General features: G+C 41.7%; 1 protein-coding gene across 1 annotated transcript in view; it reads right to left on the reverse strand.

The window, feature by feature from the left end:
* MNS1 (meiosis specific nuclear structural 1) overlaps positions 1-12,324 on the reverse strand; it is a 241,947-nt gene extending 229,623 nt beyond the window's left edge. The window contains exons 1-2 of the mRNA XM_086958353.1: positions 12,197-12,324; positions 4,020-4,238 (exon numbers count right to left, since the gene is read on the reverse strand). Coding sequence (XP_086814479.1) covers positions 4,020-4,238; positions 12,197-12,202 — 225 coding nt within the window. The 5' untranslated portion in view covers positions 12,203-12,324. The remainder of the gene's footprint in view (positions 1-4,019; positions 4,239-12,196) is intronic.
* Between the last annotated feature and the right edge of the window lie 3,962 nt (positions 12,325-16,286).

Below are 16,286 nucleotides of genomic sequence, written 5' to 3' on the forward strand. Positions count from 1 at the left end.
ACTTATCTAGTCAGCCAGGTCCTCTCCGCACCTACAGCACTTATCTTCCCTTTCACCTCATCCAAACAACTTCTCCAGAGTATCATCTAATCTAAATATAGTTCTGTAGTGCTGAGCTTTTAAATTAGTTGAGAGAAGAATCTTTATTCCTTGGCCAATTGACATATACAAATCCACTTACTCCTCTCCTAATGTTCTTGCTCAATTAGATTCAGTCTTCTTCAGATCACCTGGGGCTGTATTCTTTAAAAGATTATAGATTTGTCCTATCCTACAATCTGACCGATTTATAACCTCTAAGAGAGGAATTTCTTCCAGGGAGACTATGAACCAATGACTCGATTCAGAAATTCCCTTACCTACAAACACTTAAAAAGGACCCAGTCACCACTCCGAAATCTTGGTCTCACCATGGCAACATGAATTTATACCTGGCAGAGGAAAAATAGATCATGTCAAACAAGCAATAACTCTATTTGATGTTGCAGAAACAACAGGTGACTGGATGGCTATGATCCTCCTCGACATGGAAAAAGCATTCAACAGAGTTTTGTGGTGTTATTTATGGCAATTTCTGGAACGAAAGGGGTTTGGTCTACGCTTTATAAAGGCTATTAGGGCAATCTATACTACACCCTAAGCCAGACTTAAAATTTGGGTCAAGAAGCAGGAAGAATTCAGAGCCTGAGAAAGGTCACAATTCGGACAAGGTTCAGATTGGTGCAACTAAAGATAATACCTACTACCGTCGCCCCCTTTTACATACCTAGGGCAAAGTACACACACAGCACTTTGTGTTAGGTGGTGCCAGCAGGAGGGTACCTTTTTTCAAATTCTATGGGAATGTCAGGTGATGATACCCTAACGGGTCATGTTTGCGCTATATAAAACTTCAAATAAATAAATAGCGAGATATTGGCAAGGCATCACGGAAGTAATGTCAAAGGTCTCTGGAGTGATGGTCCCTATGAATGCCAAATGGCTCCTCCTAATGATCAAGGGTGATTTAGACTGGCCCAGGTATTCAGGAAAGAGGCTCACTCTTGCGGCGGTGATAGCTAGAAGGAACATCGCAAGGAGGTGGGGAGTACCTTCGCCTCCATGCCTGCGAGAGTGGGAACGCGATCTTGACTGGTGCCATCAAGACGAAGAAACGGTATATAACAGGAGGGGTTGTGTTAAAAAGTGGGAGAAAATATAGTTGCCTTGGCGTAACTGTAGAGCAGGACTGGAGATCGAAGAATTAACACAGGAGTGATGAGTCCTAGATGGAGCAAAGACCTAACTTATTGCAATGTCATACATATCAACTGTATGTATGAGCTCCCACATGTTGGGGGTTATTTAAACGGATAGGACCCATGTCCTCACACCTCTCTGGATTAAAAAGGGTAGCGATATTAAGAAATCAACAATGTGCAGATTGTAATAACTGTTGTTTTGTATGGTCACATGAGCAAAAATTAATAAAAAGATTTAAATGAAAATTTAATGATAATCTGGAAGAATTGATATTACTAGAGGGATGAGAAAGGGATGTCCCTGGCGCTCCAATTATTGTCACCCTTTTTATAGATCGAATCGTCCAAAGTCAGGTAATAAAGCCAGTTCGAATTAATGGATATGATACAAAGGTACTTATATATGAGGATGACTTCACAGTGATAACTTTGGACCCCAGGAATGCAATAGTTGAGGTCGAGCAATTAGCAGGGGAATATAGGAGGATATCACGGAATCTATTGACTGAAAATATTGTTCTGATAGATACTCGTCGGACGGATTTGGCTACATATCCCAAGGTATCCTTAAACTACCATAATTATCTTGATCTTCTGATCGGTAAGGTTAGTAGAGATTCAAGACGTATTACTGGATTACAACTTCTCTTTTCAAGTACATAGTGCTAAAAATCTCCCAACCGACTCACCATATTCATACCTCTCATTGTTATGTGCCTGTAATCCTTCCACCACCCTCTTAATATAAAAGCTGCTACTCTCGTCTTGTATCTGTCCCTGCATTATCCTCTCCTGGTGGATCTTTTCTAGCGTTGCTACCTTTTTGATATAGCCCTCAAATCTCTTCCTTCTGTAAGCAAAAAAGCTAATAACCTCCCCTCTCAGTCCTGCTTTAAAAGAATACAAGACCACTCCCGCAAAGCACTATATTCGCATAAAAAAAAACACATCCACCATTTCCTCATATGCTCGGTGAATAGATAATTTAAGAGCAGTTTCCTATTAAAAGTCCATTTTGCTTGGAATTTAAAGCTGCCCTACCCTGAGATTTCCAGTAGTAAAGCACAATGATCTGAAACGTTTGCCCCCAGTTTGGCCTGCATTTATGTGGGAAATTTTGAAGACAACTTTATTTACTATCCTTCAAACCCCTTTCTACAGCAGATCCATCTATGGAAAAGATAAGTAGATCACGCCTTGTGTATGTGGTCATGCTCTGAAGAACAACTCATTGACTTTCTCCATTGAATAAATAGTGCTGAGGGATGCCTGCACTTCACATGAACTATCAATAGACATACAGCTGTGGGGAATAGTTGGGAGTATGATGGGAGCCTATACTTAATTTATCAATGGCTCTCAATCGAGGTTTTTAATCAAGCTAATTCTTGAAAAAAGACAATGGAACTGAGGAAAAAGCTATTTGAAAACAGAGGGGCTGATTACAATGCTTGACATCAGATGTGATAATATGCACATATCTACTTTTAGGCGGTTGAGGTTTTTTGGTCATCTGTGACTTTCATCAGTGGCTTGCTGGGAGGACTCCACTTGGCAACTACCTGGTAATATATACCTTACATAAAGCATTGGAAAATGTAAGCTTGTTGGGCGGAACATAACGATATACATGTACTACCTATGTCACTTGCTGTTTTCTCCTTTTTATCTCCTTTTTTTAATTTAAAAAAACTTTACAGGTCTGGTGCATCCTATAGGTGGAATTGGGTCCCTGTGCCCAGATGAAATTGCCACAGAGTCATTGGCAATGAAACATCTTGACCGTTCAGGTTAAAATGGTCCAAACATGACACTGTTGTTTTAAACTAAAATGGACCCAATGAAAATTAAAAGACAGTTGTTTTGTGTTGGTGTAACTCAATTTTAACATTGTATGAGTAGCACAAATTACCTCCTTTGTGTAAAGTGCAAATGATGACACAGTGAGCTAACTGGTAAGTACCTACCAGCTGCTTCCCCCATGTTGCTTACGTGAGGCACTTCCTTGACTCACCTCACTATTCAGACCTGTACACTTGTCAAAGTTCTGTGTGGTACGGCCTGTTTTGATTGATTTTATAAAAAAAGACTCATATGAGGGTACATGACTAGATATCAAACTCTGTTTCACTCAGAAAGAAATGGCGTGCCTCTCCCTTAAAACTTTGACTTATATGTGTAATATGTAACCAGGTTTTTGTATGTTGGCAATATTGAGTGGATGGCGCCCGGGTATATTTTCCCTCTTGAACTCCCTTTTTGGAATATGCATTAGAACTTCCTCTGCAACAGAATTTCCAAGGAGATTTGCCAGGCAAGGATTCCCAGTACATCGCTGTATGACTGCAATGGCGGGAGCACTTTCCATCTCCCCTTGCATTCGCAATATATGTGCGGGGTGAGATGTGTACATGCAAGCCAATTTGTGCACTCTAATCTCATTTTGTGCACAAAAAGGGCCATTCTCCTTGTAGATTTGACTGGGAAAATACGGTTTTGTTACTTGGGTAAATAGTTTAATCAACAATCGCATCTATAAAAACACTGTATTTCTATTTTCTTTTAAACTGTGGGACTGTATGTGAGTAACACTTGTGCAATTACAAACATAAGAAGAAAAATAGAAGCTGCAATAGGCAAATCAGAATCATGAAGATGCATTAATGTCTATTAAGATGTATGCATTATGAAGTGGGTGTGTGTCACAAGCTAGTGCTCCGCAAATGAATAAACTGTGCATAGCACTGTCAATCAAGAAGCCATTAAAAAAGTACTCACCCTGAAGAGGGCTTCGTCCATGTGCCTCTCATGCTCTTCTTCTTGGAGCCTCCTCATAAAACGTTTCTTCTCAACACGCTCATCACTTTTCAAGATCACATCCATTCGTGCATCCTTAGCCAGACTTTCGATTTTTTCATGTCGGAGCTGGTCTTTTATTCGTTCCTCAACAGCCTGTCTATCTTTCGCATTCATGTAAGACAACGTTTGCTTTGAGAACTAGAACAAAGAAGGTACACACAATCAATTATATCGTGCAGCTGTTTGAGGACTGTGGATCGACAAATAGCAGTGAGGTTAAAAGTTTCTTAAAATGAAATTGCGAGGGCCTCACTGCAAATACTAAGAAGGCAACACATTTTGCGATTTCTAAAAGTCTGTGCTAGAGCACAGTTAAATGCAGTCCCAATTTCAAGCACAGTACCTTTTCATGAGCTAGGAAACGTGGGAAGAATATCCGTTTCAAATATGGGTGTCTCCTTTCCCCAATGACCAGACTAGTAGCTAAAGAGACAAACGCATATCCAAGGATTAGGTAGCATCTTCTAACAGCCCCAAAGCAATATTAGAGCATGCTCAAAGGCATATTTAGGTTCTCTAACTTCACATATGCTAACTTTTTCCAGTATTTGCATTGGCATTCCAATAACCATCTTCTGGCACATTACCTAAAATATTTTGTCCACCTGCTGCTCCAAACGAGACCGTACCGCAGAGACCATAACACTCATGAGACACCTTTGCGATGACACGGTTACAATTCTAAATCTTAACATACAGAAGCCATCATATCTTGCCTTGAGAAAGCCCCTGGCCCGATGGTCTTTTGGGCAAAACACGTCTTGAGTTTAGTTGCATTAGAATAAAAAAGAAAATATTAAAAACACAGTATACTACTTCCTGTATCCATATTTGAATAAAGAAGAAAATATTAAAAACACAGTATTCTACTTCCTGTATCCACAATGCCAATCCAGAATTTGGGATTCCCTTACCCTACAATTTTACATACTTATCTCTGGCACAAACCTATCACATGTTTGAATGCTCCAATATTTGCTTTGCCATTCCAAAAACCATCTTCTGGACCGTTACCCAACTAATTTTTTTATCCACCTGTTACTCTAGGCCTAGTTCGATGTGTTGTGAATGTTATTTGTCCTTCAGGAAGCAATTAAAAACATTTCTTTTTCCAAAATCTGACTAAATACAATCCTTACTCTGCTATCTGTTAACTACTCACTACTGTCAGGACAGCGCCGTGATATCCCATTGGGGATGATTGTTTGCGCTCTATAAATACCATTGACATTGACATTGCTTCACAGGTAGAGCAAGGGAGGCTCTTGTTTGGACTGTGTTCTAAAATAATTCAGAGGTCTTACACTGGGACATTTCCTGTAAACACGTAAGTAATTAAGTTTTGATTATTTGCATGATATTTAGAGAATATTTTCAGATTTCAAAACTCCACACTTAGTTGTTTTTTTGGACGAAAAACAGTGCTTTGAAATTAATAGGCTTTTTCAGTACATTACAGGTTAGTTACTTTGTACGTTACTTTTCTTACTCAATGCTAGATACCTGTATTCAGCACTGGGACATTTCTTGTAAACAGGTAAGTAAATACTTTTTGGTTATTTGTGCGATTTTTAAAGAAAATTTTTAGATTTCAAAACTCCACACTTCCAAACTTTTTGGAAGAAAATTGTCATTGGTATCCTACGGAGGAAAACAGGTTAACCTTTCACATGAAAGTAATCTACTGTGGCAGTTAAGGTTCTGGGGTTAGACTCAGGGGTCCCCCAGGCTCAGTAATGCACGGTTGTTGCACCCTCAGCAGCACTAGTTTGGCCGGGTGCAGAGTGTTGAGGCCCAATGTTATCCAATGGGGGATAGGTGGACTCCGATTGGTGGCTGCTGGCAAGCAGGCCACTGCTTTGTGGGAGAAAAGTTCCTATGGTTAAGGTCAGGGCAAAGGGAGAAACAAAGTAGCACAAAAGGTGCACCATCAGCGGCACTTGGGCCGGCGAGGTGCAGAGTGCTGTTTAGACGTTGGGTGCCCTGTTTCCTATGGAGAACCTCCGGTTTGCAAAAGCACTGCAGGCAGGGGGACGAAGGACTTCTGGGTGCAACCACCACTTGGAGAGGTGAGTTGGGAAGTTAAGGGCTGGTTAAGCACCGTCAGTTTGGGCACACAAGGCAGTGGGGCGTTGGGTGCAGGGATGCCTTTTGGGGTCGGATCTTCTTACTAGCTCCTGGTCGCAGTTAGGGGGCCCTTCTGGATTTAGGCTGCAGGAGTCGGCTGGAGGCTTTAGGCAGGTCAGGGGTTGCCGGATCTCGGGTTAGGATAGCCAGGGTGACCTCCTGGTGGTGTTTTTCCACTCAAGCTCGGACCGGATTCGGCAGGTGCAGAGTGGGCTGGATTTGCGGTCCCTGGCTGCTGCCAGAGGTTGCAATTGAACAAATCTGGTGTTCACGGGAGAAGCAGTCTTTGGAAGTGAAGGCAGGCAGGTACTCCGGGGTTTTTGAGGTGGCTGGCTGCAGGACACACCGGGATTTCACAGGTTCGAGGGGAGACAGGCCGCTAGGCTGGGGCCAAGTCAGCGGGCATCTTGCTCTTGTTAGTTGGCTGCACGGCTGTTCGGTCCTTCTTCTTTTCTTCTTGTTGTCAGGCTGGATCTGAAGAAGCAAGGTTCAGAGTGCTCACTAAATACTAGATTTAGGGGCGTTACAGGTAAGTAAGGGCTGGGACCAATGTGTCTCTTCCCTGGGGTGGGTACACCCCTATCGTGCCACTGTCTAGTGGGAGAGGAGCAGGAGCCTGTCGCTGGTTGGCTAGGTCTCCCCATCCTGAAAATGGCGGGGACTCAGAGTTGTGCTTCACCTCGCCTCCCCCACCTGAGGGGTGGAGTTGGCAGAGGTGGGCACACCACTTTCCCTCACTGTTCTTCCCGCCGGCTCTCTCACCCAAAGTGGGGGGTAGAAACAGTGGGGACCAGTTGCTGAAAGCAGCAAAGGGTCTGGGGAGGCTCCAAAAGGCAGCATGCCTTTGAAGCTTCCCCTCTCGTGAACCCTTCCCATCCTGGGGGAGCAGGCTTGGCACCTCGTCCCAGGATGTGCATTGTTTCAGGCCTTGGAGAGCAGCAGGCTCTCGACCCAGGGGTCCAGAAACATGTCTGTTGGTGGCGGTCTCAGTCAGTTCACTAGGAGGTGGTCGAGTTTCAGGGGGCATCTCTAAGATGCCGTCTGCTGTGCATTTTACATTAAACCCAAACTGGCATCAGTGTGGGTTTAATGTGCTGGAAAGTTTGATACCAAACTTCCTAGTTTTCAGTGAAGCCATTATGGTGTTGTGGAGTTCGTAGTGACAAACTCCCAGCACTATATACTCTTAATTGCAGCACTGCACTTACAGTACCCAGATATGGACTTGGGCACTGTAGGGGTACAGGGCTCATGCACATGTACCCTCGCCAATGGCATACAGCACCCAGCTAGAAGAGTGACTGATGTATGCCAGGGCAGTGGTTTGTGGGCATGGCACACAGTCATGTCGACTCTTCACAGTGTTCTACACCAAGACAAGCAGCCTGCAAAGGCAGTGTGTGAGTGTCAGGGTACAGAGCCTCTAAGGGTGGCACAATAAGTGCTGCAGCCCTTAGAGGCCTTCTCTGGTCACAGTGCCCTGGGTACCTGTGGTACCATTTACCAGGGACTGACATGTGGCCAGAGATGCCAATTGGGTTTAGGCTTCAATGCAATTTTAGAGAACGGACATAGGCCCTGGGTACCTGATTAGCAGGAGCCCCGGGCACACTCAGTCATAGAACATCAGCAATTCAGCAAAAAGTGGGGGAACACCATGCAAGAAAGAGGGCACTTTCTCATACACGTCCGTGCAGACTCCTGAATTGCTTTCATAACCCAAGTGTAGCTGATTTCACTTTTCCCACCTCCTAGTTGATAGACACTAGAGAGCGGCTCTCATCCGTTCTGGTTTAAAGTGAGAGACTTCATTTGGAGAGTCACTTACCCGCATTTGGACAGTGCTTGGTGCATTTCTGTTTTGAGTCCAGTGATCAGTGGGACTCCCCATCAGTTGCACCGAATAAACATAAAAATATTGGAAGAATGTGTAAAGTAACTAAAGTAATTGAAAGGGGACAAGCGGGGAGTGCTAGAAAGTCTGTTTGCTTTATAGATTCTCTACTCTTCGAAACATTTCGGGCAACAAACCATGCCTTAACTTCCCAGGGCTGCTAAGAGCTTCGTTTTACTCACACCTGTAAGTTTATTGTGTAAAATTATTTAAAATCATTACAAAAGAGAAAATAATCTCTCAACAATTAAAACAGCCTGATTTTCTTAAATACAAATTGCAAAAAATGTATGTTCTGATATGGTTTGCAAGTTGAAACAGAAAAATAGATTTTAAAAATGGACAATTCTGTTCCGAGTGCTTAAGCAGTATTCTAATGCTTCTATGCATGTGATTCATTAGCAACAAACATTTGCTTAACGATAATGTGTCCCTCAGACTTAATACCTAGATAATAACTTAGAATATGGAGTTGTATTGTTTCACTTTCATAATTATGCAGTCTGCATCTACGATTAGTAATGGGGTATGGTAGTAATAGGGTAGGCATAAAACACATAAGGAGTATATTCCGTTAGCCTGATCTGTGTACTGCTTCCATTAAATAATATTCAGCAGTTTAGATTTATATGAATCAATAACTAGATTAGCATGTTGGAATTTCGCCAGTTCTGAAACATCCACTGCATTGCTGCGCACATCAATTGTGATCTTATTGAGCGAAAAAAACGTTCTTGTGGCATTTTTCTTCTAGATGGTGCCTACTTCAAGTTGCTTGATGGCAGAAAATACGTACTTAGACCATGGGGTATTATTGTAGCTATTATCCTTTAAATTGACCTTAACACATGACTCAGAGAGCCCTGTTTTGCATTTATTATAAGCTGGCAGTATTTAAGGAAACACACTTTACTTGCTTGGTCTTGTCAATACAGACAATTCCAGTCATTTCTGAAAGGATTGCACTGTACCTGCTTCAATATTGGAGGTAAGTACTCAGGAAACGCGTGATGGTTGTAAATCAGGACGCTGATAAGGATGCTTTTGACACTTATAAAATCACGCGACCTGCTAGACTGGAATTTAACCTTGAGTATTCGCAGCGCAAATGCTAGAGTGGCGTCTCCATGCTTTATGGCTGACAGGTGGTACTTTAGTGTGCATCTATCTGTTAACCAGGTTCCCAGACAATTGCATGCAGAGACATAACATAGGTAGGTGGGACCCAAGCTCTTTGATTTATTAGATGTGTTTGTATATTTACCAAAATTCGAGACCTCTGTATTATTCAGATTTTCTTCCAACTTGTTACCTAGGTTATATGCATGTATTTCAGTTACCGCTCTCTGCAGTTCAATGCAAGTCTGATCTAGTATAACAATATAATCAGCATATTGAAGGATTTATAGCCATTGATTCAAAATTGTTGATGGAAATGATCTGGCCCTGAGCAGAGCCAGTGTTGTGACAATATTGTTTTTTAAGGCAGCTGAACAACAGGAGTGCTAAAATGCACCCCTGTTTACGCCCAACCTTGGTGTTTATGCGTTGTGAAGTGCTAAAATCATGGCCCACCATGAATCTCACCCAGGTATTTTACTCTAACCATTTCATAGCTCTTAACTCCCAATATGGACAGGAGGCAACAAAAAGCCCCAGGGCTCACACGTCAAACTACAGATGCCAACTTGACCTTGCATGTTCCAAGTTGTTCCTGACACTCAGATGATTCGGTCTACAGGGTGGGAAGAGGCAACAGGTCTGGTTGCAAGGTGATCTGTCGAAAAAAGCTGGTGCCCCTTAGTAAAGCAGTGTGGTGATTTCTGCCTGCAAGTTCGCACTGTGGTTGTTGGTGGTGCCATCATGCTATGATCATCTTAAAATTCATCAGCCTTGATTACAGTCACAGAGGCTCCTGGGGTGAAACCCATCTCTCCACTGAGCTCTGTTGCTGGGTCCCATGCAAAAGGTAGTATCTCATGGACATTTGTATTGCTGTTATTACAGAATAGGACCTACACCCTCAGTCCTTAGGACGCTAGGATGGTAAGTTCGAAAATGCACGAGTAATCATTTTTAGATTAGCCAAATAAAAAGTTTGATCCTTACTACAAATTAGATTTCGATATTGTTTCTTCTGGCTATCCAGTTAGTATAGTCTGAATCTTAGTCTTTTCCTTACAGATCAGATGGAGCTATGGGCCCTATTAACAAAAGTATTTTCAGCAGAAAACATATGCTTACGTCCGAAGTCACTTTTTTTTTAAGTCTGCCAGAAATTGAAGCATAGTCATGAGTATGGATTACCTCCAGCTTTGCTTGAGGAGCAGGTGAGATAACTATCTCCATAGGGAAAAACGTTTACCACACATGATGCATTTACACTTCTATGCTATTCAGCATTTTGCACGAGATAGAGAAAACGGACTGAAAACTTTCAGGTACCGGTCTAAGTTTCCAATCCTTTGCCTTTTTAGTGACTAGGCCTAAATGAAAATAAAACACGATAAATGCAATTACAACTACCAACACGTCACCTGTATTACTTACTCATTCAAGAAAATACAAAGGAAGGGCAGCCACCAAAATATGAGCCTACATGCATTTATTCCTTTACAATTTTCCAGCTGTACTTTTTAGATTGGATGGATTGTTCCACCGACCCAATGAAGAAGATTCCTGCACTCAGGCAAGAGTCAATTTGTATACCAGCTGTGCAATGTATGATAAATTCTCAGTGCTAGGCCCTACTGCATAGACAGATCCAAGATCTTCCTATTACGCCCATACTACTAGGTAGTCATAGTTCACAAGTTAAACTCATTTGGAGGGTCGAAGTCTTTATTCACATTATCGACTGTGTGCTACATGGAACTGCCAATGTCACATGGTGCAGACACTTTATCCCACTAGGAGAGCTATGACAGTTTGTTTCCAGCCATGTGAGTAAACGATCTGATCTGTTTGCCCCACTATTTGTCTTACAGCATCCCCACGTCATGGGAGACACTAGTCTAATGCCTTTGTTTGTTCTGCATGGGACGGAAATGTAGGGTTTGCCAGAGTTGTATTCTAGCTGAGCAGGTGTCAGGAGTAGAACACAGCTGTACAGTGGGTTTGCAGTATATTCGAAGAACCAGTTAATGGGCATGAAAGAATAAAATATACTAAGCAGTCAAACTCAAAGAACAAACATGATTAATTTAAAATGTTTTACAAGCTTAACATAATACAATTGAATGAAATTCAGTGTAACATCACTGTGTCGTTGCAATTTTAATATTTCAAAGCATTTGTTTAACGGATTCCACTAGTCTTGAGCCAGTATATGGGCTATCATATGGAGTGCTTGGATTTTCTCCTAACAGAACATATTATGCTATGTTCTCAGAGTTTAAAGCTACGACTACATTGCATAACAGATACAATAATATATTTTAGCCAGGTAAATACCCTCTGTTAAATCAGTCAGCGTTTCATTTAGAGTCACGTTTTCTTATTATCTGCACAAACATGATGGGCATCTGTGAAGAAATAATGCACCTGGATTGCCAAGGGTCGATCATATTTCTTCAGAAATATTTGTATACGTACAAAAACCGTTGCTTAATGCACACTCCCTGCATGTTTTTCTTTAGCATTTAAATGGGGGAAAACAGCCCTTGCCACTGGACCAACATTAGAGTTTTCATAGATGAGCATTCTACATAAATCTACCACACAACCTGGTCCGGAGGATGCGTCTATCGTTACGTGTTAAATTGGCTGGAAGGCTGCCTACCTTAACTTGTGTCACACTGATTCTGACAATGCCCCTCTGCTTGACTAGTGCTAACTGTCCAGGAGATTGGCAAGTTATCACCTTGAGAAATTAAAGTCCACTCGATGTGTACCAATCAACCTTCAAATACAAAGATCCTCTAAATTTCCTACAAATGTATTGAAAACGTGTAATGTGAAGCCAGGCGGGAAAACACTGCAAAATACGAGCTTCCACTTCACTAGCACCTAGAATATCACCCGAGCGCACCTTGGCAAGCTCTGCAGCGCTCGGAGGGCGCTCGTTACTACTCACCATCATGGTTGCACAGTGACAAATATGGCCCGAAGACCCTCCTCACAACAGAAGCACTTGCAGACAGAAAGCGTGAGATCAACTCGCTGATTAGCGCCCACAGTCAGCCCTGCCCCTTGTTTGCCGCGTTGTCTTAGTAACCGAGTCTCTATGGTACTTTCTGCCGCTCTTTCAAACTCTGTCTAATGGTCGTTGCTATTGGCGCGCACCTATGCTGGTAATCGAGCACTCCTTGCAACGACTCTTTACGCAATTGTGCCGGCCATCTTAAAAAGGAGTCGGGCCCGCCATACTATGAGGATGTCAACTGAAAAATTATAATCAGTATTGAAGTTTTCAAGATACTGTTTTAGAAAGAGATAGGTCCTATTAATAAAGACGTATTTAATTCATAATAGCCTAATGCCATTAAAAATTGTAGGTTGAAGGCTTAATTGACCACTAAGTTTGTTGTAATTAATTGGCGGGCGAAACAGCAACTGCAACATGGCCACAATAAAATCCTTGCGATATAAATAAAAGACATGCCAATATAGAAGAGGAAAGTGGGAGATTAAAAACAATTAAAAATTTGCTAACATTCTTGCCAAGAATTTTCAATTCTATTAAGGACAGGAGGCGAGGATTTTGCTTTCAGGTTCAGGCTGAAGGCTGAAGGGTTGTGTCACAAATGTGTTGTGTGTCGACAGCAGAAGTTTGGCAGTAACACTGAGTCACATAGGGTGATCAGGTGTCCCTTCAACAGGATGCAACTGGGCTTTATTTAAATGCCTGTGTGTAATGGGCTGAGATATGTCCCACTAAATGTGTGCATCTTTGTTGTGAATTGCACTTGTGTTATGCTGAAATGTGTTTTCCATGTCCATTGTAGCGCGCGACATACGTCATCTCCGAATGTTCGGAGATGATATATGTGACGTCACACCTGTCACTGTTATCTTCCCTTATCGCTTCCCTTGATAGCGCACTGCTGTTTCCTGGCTCCCTGTGGGCCCTGTTAACTGAATAATTAACTTCTATTCCGAAACCCCTTCTGGTATCATCTATCGCCCCCACAACAATTGGTGACGAGGATCAAAAGCAGAGGGCCCACGGGTACAGAAATATAGAACAATGTGGTAAGAGTGAGTAATACTTGTACAACCTCATCTCGATTTCCGGAGAGAAAAAAGGCAGCATCGGCAGAAAAGTAAGTCGAAATTACCGGCAGCGCGCGAAGCGTAGCTAGGCATCAGGCTGAGGAGACTCCGCGAATGCGCATTTGAGGTTTCCTGTCAGATGTACGTGTGAGGCATGCCGGGAGGAGCGCTATCGAAGACAAGCGTATGATTGGCTGCTGGATGTGAAACGTCACCATTAGGATAAACAAGCGGCCATTTTTTTACTGGAAATAAAACCTTCACGAACGAACAGTGCATAAATGACAATGTAAACTGGTTACAGATTCCGACTTAGTAAAAACGTAAGGAATTAAATGAGGAAACTTAACTAAATGCATATAAATGGATGTTAATATAACAGGGAAAATATGAGCAACTAAAGGAAGCATCTTCAATAAAAATAACGTAAAAAGCACTGGATAAGTAAACGTGGAGGGAATAACCATCAGGTGAAACTAACATAAAAACCTGTGTATAAAAGGAAATAAAGGGTCACACCCTCAACATAAGTTTGTGCTATAACATAGTGGAAAGAGTATTGTACTGAACAGGAAAATGGCACAAAGTAATAATATTTGCGTACCACCGTTATTTCTTGATGAGCCAGGAAAGCCAGTAATGAGATGGAGAAAATGGTTGAGGGCTTTTGAAAACTACATTATATCTATTGATGGGAAGAAATACGATGCAGAAAGGAAAACATCAATTTTATTTGGTTTACTAGAAAAGGCAGGTCAAGATGTATTCGACAGTTTGCCTGAATACGAAAGTCCACCCGGGCTTTTCATACCTCTAGATGAATATAATGAAGCGGAAAAAGGCTTGAGAAACAATTCGACGAGGAACCAAATATGATGGTGGGAAGGCATAAATTTGCTCTACGCAAGCAAGAGGAAGTGGAGACAATTGAGGCGTACATTGCATGTTTGAGAGTACTAGCTAGAGAGTGTGAATTCAAGGATATGACTGAAACCTACATTAGGGACCAAGTGGTGTTTTATTGCTACTCAAAAAAGGTGCAAGAAAGACTGCTGGCATGTAAGAAACCGTCATTGCTAGAGGTTGTGGATATCGCCAAAGGAATAGAAAGGTCAATGATATCCACAAAAGAGCTCTCTAGTACTAGTAGTAATGCTAATGTATTTTATTTGCAGGACAAAAGAAAAGGTGAATACAAAGGAAATGAGAATAATTGGAGCGGTAAGAAGGTGGGAGGCGAAAACTTGAATTGTTTTAGATGTGGTTCGCACGAGCACCTAGCTGACAGTGAGTCGTACCCAGCTCTTACTAAAAAATGCTCTGTGTAAAAAAACAGGACACTACACTACTTTATGTAAAACCAGAATGTCTTATGGAAATGTAAAAGTAAATGCTATTGGTGAATTCAATGAAGAAATGTGTGCCAACATTGTGCTGTATGTAGAAGTGATTGATGGTAAAATTAAAGGACCTATTGGCGAGGTTAAAATTGGTGATGTTGAATTACAATTTACCCCTGATTCAGGGTCACCAATCACCACAATATCTGACACTTTATTTGAGGAAAAATGGAAAGATGTAACGTTACAAGAAACTGATATTTACCCAAAGGCTTTTGGGGAACAAGACATTGACATGGTAGGCTATTTTTGGGATACTGTTACCTTTAGGGGGAGAATAATTAACACCAAAATTTACATGGCAGTGAAAGGAAGGATTCTGATCGGATGGAGAGACTTAGCAAAGCTAGGTGTAGTCTTGCAACCTGATGCCAAAGAGCCCATAAGGCTAAGAGAAGATTTTATAAACAACATAGCTATGGATGAGGAAAATAAGGAATTGGGAAATGTTCTGGAGAAGTACAAAGACATTTTCAAAAATGAGATAGGATGTGTGAAAGGATTCATCCACAATATAAAATTAAAAGAGTGCGCAGTACCCACGAAGCATAAAGTAAGAACAGTGCCTCTGTCAATAAAGACTGAACTAAAACAGGTATTGGAGAAACTAATAAAAGAAGGTGTCATTGAGGAAACAGATTAATCTGAATGGGTATCTGCTATTGTAGTTTCAAAGAAGAAGAAAACTGGAGACTTAAGACTGTGCGTTGACCTCAGGTCTCTAAATAAAAATATCCTAGTGAATTGCCACCCTCTTCCAAAGATCCAGGAGATACTACAATCAGTCTCAGGTGCAAAATATTTCACATTAATAGATCTAAAGGCGGCTTATCATCAGGTGGTTCTGACAGAAAACAGCAAGAAACTAACCACTTTTATAACTCCATTTGGGGCGTACAGATATGTACGTTTGCCCTTTGGGTTGGCTTCATCATCTGGAGTCTTCCAAAAACTGATGGATATGCTATTCAGTGAAGTGTTGGGGGTAGAAGCATTCCAGGACAAAATCCTGATACACTCTAGAACTGAGAAGGAGCATCTTGAAATCCTAGAAAAAGTGTTGAACATACTGAAAAACAGAGGGATGACGGTCTCCAACGAAAAATGCAAGTTCATGGTCAACAAGATAGAATACTTGGGACATGTTTTGACATCTGAAGGTATCACGCCAAAGGATGACTTAATCAGAGCAATAAGAGATGCCCCAGAACCCAACGACAAGGAGACACTCAAATCGTTCTTGGGGCTCAGCGAATACTATTCGAAATTCATAAAAGGATATGCTGACATGTTTGAGCCATTGAGGAAATTGTTGAGGAAAAATGTGAGTTATAAGTGGTCTCATGAACAAAGCCAGGCTTTCAACAACGTAAAAAAGAACATCGCAGTTGCACCTGCACTAAAGCCTTATGATCCACTACTGGAAAATGTGATCACCGTGGATGTGAGTGCAAGAGGGATAGGAGCAATATTCTGCCAGCAAGAATGAAAAAATGAGAATACAATCGCGTTCATATCAAGAAGACTGAACGAAACGGAACGAAACTACAG

This window comes from Lissotriton vulgaris, chromosome 2_1, assembly GCF_964263255.1.
Source record: "Lissotriton vulgaris chromosome 2_1, aLisVul1.2, whole genome shotgun sequence".
NCBI classification, from domain to species: Eukaryota; Metazoa; Chordata; class Amphibia; order Caudata; family Salamandridae; genus Lissotriton; species Lissotriton vulgaris.